This window comes from Urocitellus parryii, chromosome 7, assembly GCF_045843805.1.
Source record: "Urocitellus parryii isolate mUroPar1 chromosome 7, mUroPar1.hap1, whole genome shotgun sequence".
Lineage (NCBI taxonomy): Eukaryota > Metazoa > Chordata > Mammalia > Rodentia > Sciuridae > Urocitellus > Urocitellus parryii.
Genome location: NC_135537.1, coordinates 162,966,789 through 162,969,505, shown reverse-complemented (window position 1 = coordinate 162,969,505; position 2,717 = coordinate 162,966,789). Strand labels below are relative to the sequence as shown.

Genomic DNA, 2,717 nt, shown 5'->3' with positions numbered 1-2,717 from the left:
GGTATGAAAAAGATACAAATACAATGATGGAATTTCATTTTTTACCCATACATTGACAAACACTTTAAAAATATTAAAGATATAGGGAAACAATATTCTCAAACACAGGTGATGGGAAAAGATAAATAGGAAAGAACAGATTTTCAGAGCCATGGTGGAGAGCAGAATGGCAATGACTATCAGGGGTCAGTCTTTAAAATAGTGTGAATTAACATTTGCCCCTAGAGTTCTGCCTAGTAATTGTATCTGTTTCTGAAATAATCAGAAATGTACACCAAGATTTATATACCTGGTCATTCTCTATTGCCACAATTATCATAGAGGAGACTTGAAAATAACCTAAGGGTTTAATAAAATGAAATTCTTAAAGAAACTTAGAAGTACAATGATATGATGAATATCAGGAAGTATTAAAAGTAACATCAAATATACATGTAAATAGAAAATATTGAAAATATACATGTTTACATGTATATTTTCAATACAATACGCTTCCAGTCATGCAATAAAAGGATAAATACACATAAACAGAAATGATCTGCTTCATATATGTGTATGAAACATTAACAGGTAATTTCTCCTGATGATAAGATTGTGGATGAGCTGTTATCTTTATTGTTTATTTATGTTTTCCAAATTTTGATATGATATAATATTTTATGTTTAAAAAAACTGAAATGATGAGTATTTTTTTAAAGTTTTCTCATATTTCTCAGTAACCTATCTCTCCATGTTAAGACAATTTTGATCTCCAAAGCCTCAAAGGTAAAAGAAAGTGACTAAAATTAAGTTTATCTCTTTAAAACAATAATTCTTCATTAAATCAGTTGATACTGATAAAGGTACAGAAAATAAAAATTTAATAGCAGCACAGAAAAAAACACACATGCTGCAGATTACGATCATGCCATGTCCTCAGCAGGCGGGTGTTGGAATTATAGTACTGAAGCATCTGGTGAGACCTCATAAAGCTGTGTTTGAGTGACAAATAGCAAGAGTAATCAGTTCATATTTAGCAATGAACTCAAATAAAAGTTAATTAAGACAATAGAGACTCTTTACCGGCATTTAAACGTCAAACCAATTACTAGATAATGGGAACACTAACATAAGCAAGAATCAGGAAAGAAGCCTTCCCATTGGACCCACACCCTCTGGGAAGGGTATATAAGAGCCTCAAAATGAGAGGAGACATTTGAACCTCAGAAACCTCACCTTCCTAAGAGACCCAAGGCACACCTGATCCCCAACGCCATGTCCTGCTGTATTGCCCGCTGCTGCAGCGTCCCCACCGGCCCTGCCACCACCATCTGCTCCTCAGACAAGTCCTGCCGCTGTGGAGTCTGCCTGCCCAGCACCTGCCCCCACACCATCTGGCAACTGGAGCCAACCTGCTGTGACAACTGCCCCCCACCCTGCCACATCCCTCAGCCCTGTGTGCCCACCTGCTTCCTGCTCAACTCCTCCTATCCCACCCCAGACCTGGAGACCATCAACCTCACCACCTACACTCAGCCCAGCTGTGACCCCTGCGTCCCAAGATGCTGCTGACCGGTGTCTGCTTTGCTCAGTGCCTGTCATTCAGAGAGTCAACCCAGAAGCTCTAGCATTCACCTGTCTCAGCACCTGCAACTAGCTCACTCTGCTTTAAAAACTGGAACGGGGGTGGCACGATCACTGATGACACTGCCACCCCATCACCACCAAAAAAAAAAAAAAAAGTCAAGGACTTTCAATAACCATGTAGCTACCATCCGGAGCCAAGGGCAGGGTGAATAGGTGGAAGCCTATAGCTTCCCAAAGTTGTGTGATTCCTCCATATTGAAGTGTACCTTTCTTTGGGTGTTTGGGAATTCTGTTTCCAGTCTTGGGTGGTGTCTTTCTGTAAATTGAAGGACTCCCTCATGATCATGCTAATAAATTTTTTGTCTCTCGCATAGCATAAATGTCTAGAGTTACTTTTGTTTGTTTCTGTGAACTTATTAAATGTGTTCCCCAACTCCCAGTGTTGGCATTTGAAGAAAAACTGGGAACATCAGTAAAACTCAGAATGGTGGTAGTACGGACATATTTCATGCTTTTGTTGTCCTTTCTATTTTAAGAAAACTAAAGATGCATCTAAGATGGTCTGGTTGATGGGCATACTTTAGAGTCTACTTTTCTTTTTTTTAAAATTTTTATTGTTGGTTGTTCAAAACCTTACATAGTTCTTTTATTTATTTATTTATTTATTTGTATTTTATTTTATTTTTTTTTTATTGGTCGTTCATAACATTACATAGTTCTTAATACATCATATTACACGGTTTGATTCAAGTGGATTATGAACTCCCGCTTTTACCCCGTATACAAATTGCCTTACATAGTTCTTGACATATCATATTTCACACATTTGATTCAAGTGGGTTAGGAACTCCCATTTTTACCCCGTATACAGATTGCAGAATCACATCGGTTACACATCCACTGTTTTACATATTGCCATACTAGTGTCTGTTGTATTCTGCTGCCTTTCCTATCCTCTCCTATCCCCCCTCCCCTCCCATCTTCTCTGTCTACCCCATCTATAGAGTATACTTTTCTTGACTTGTCCTTTCTCCCCCCAAAAAATGTTTTACAATAGGTTGGGAAATACTGAGCATGACCTGGTGACCAATTATGACAAACCACATCAACTAATCCAGGTAACTTGATGTAATTATGAGGAAACATTCACA

General features: G+C 38.3%; 1 protein-coding gene across 1 annotated transcript; it reads left to right on the top strand.

Annotated features, from left to right (window-relative positions):
• The first annotated feature begins 1,254 nt into the window (after positions 1 to 1,254).
• On the top strand, positions 1,255 to 1,551 carry LOC113181516 (keratin-associated protein 3-2). The gene has a single exon (XM_026387109.2). It carries the CDS (start codon positions 1,255 to 1,257, stop codon positions 1,549 to 1,551), a length of 297 nt encoding a protein of 98 aa, XP_026242894.1.
• Positions 1,552 to 2,717: the final 1,166 nt, after the last annotated feature.

Coding starts and splice junctions, on each gene's coding strand:
- LOC113181516 (XM_026387109.2), top strand. CDS start 1,255: ATGTCCTGCTGTATTGCCCGCTGCTGCAGCGTCCCCACCGGCCCTGCC.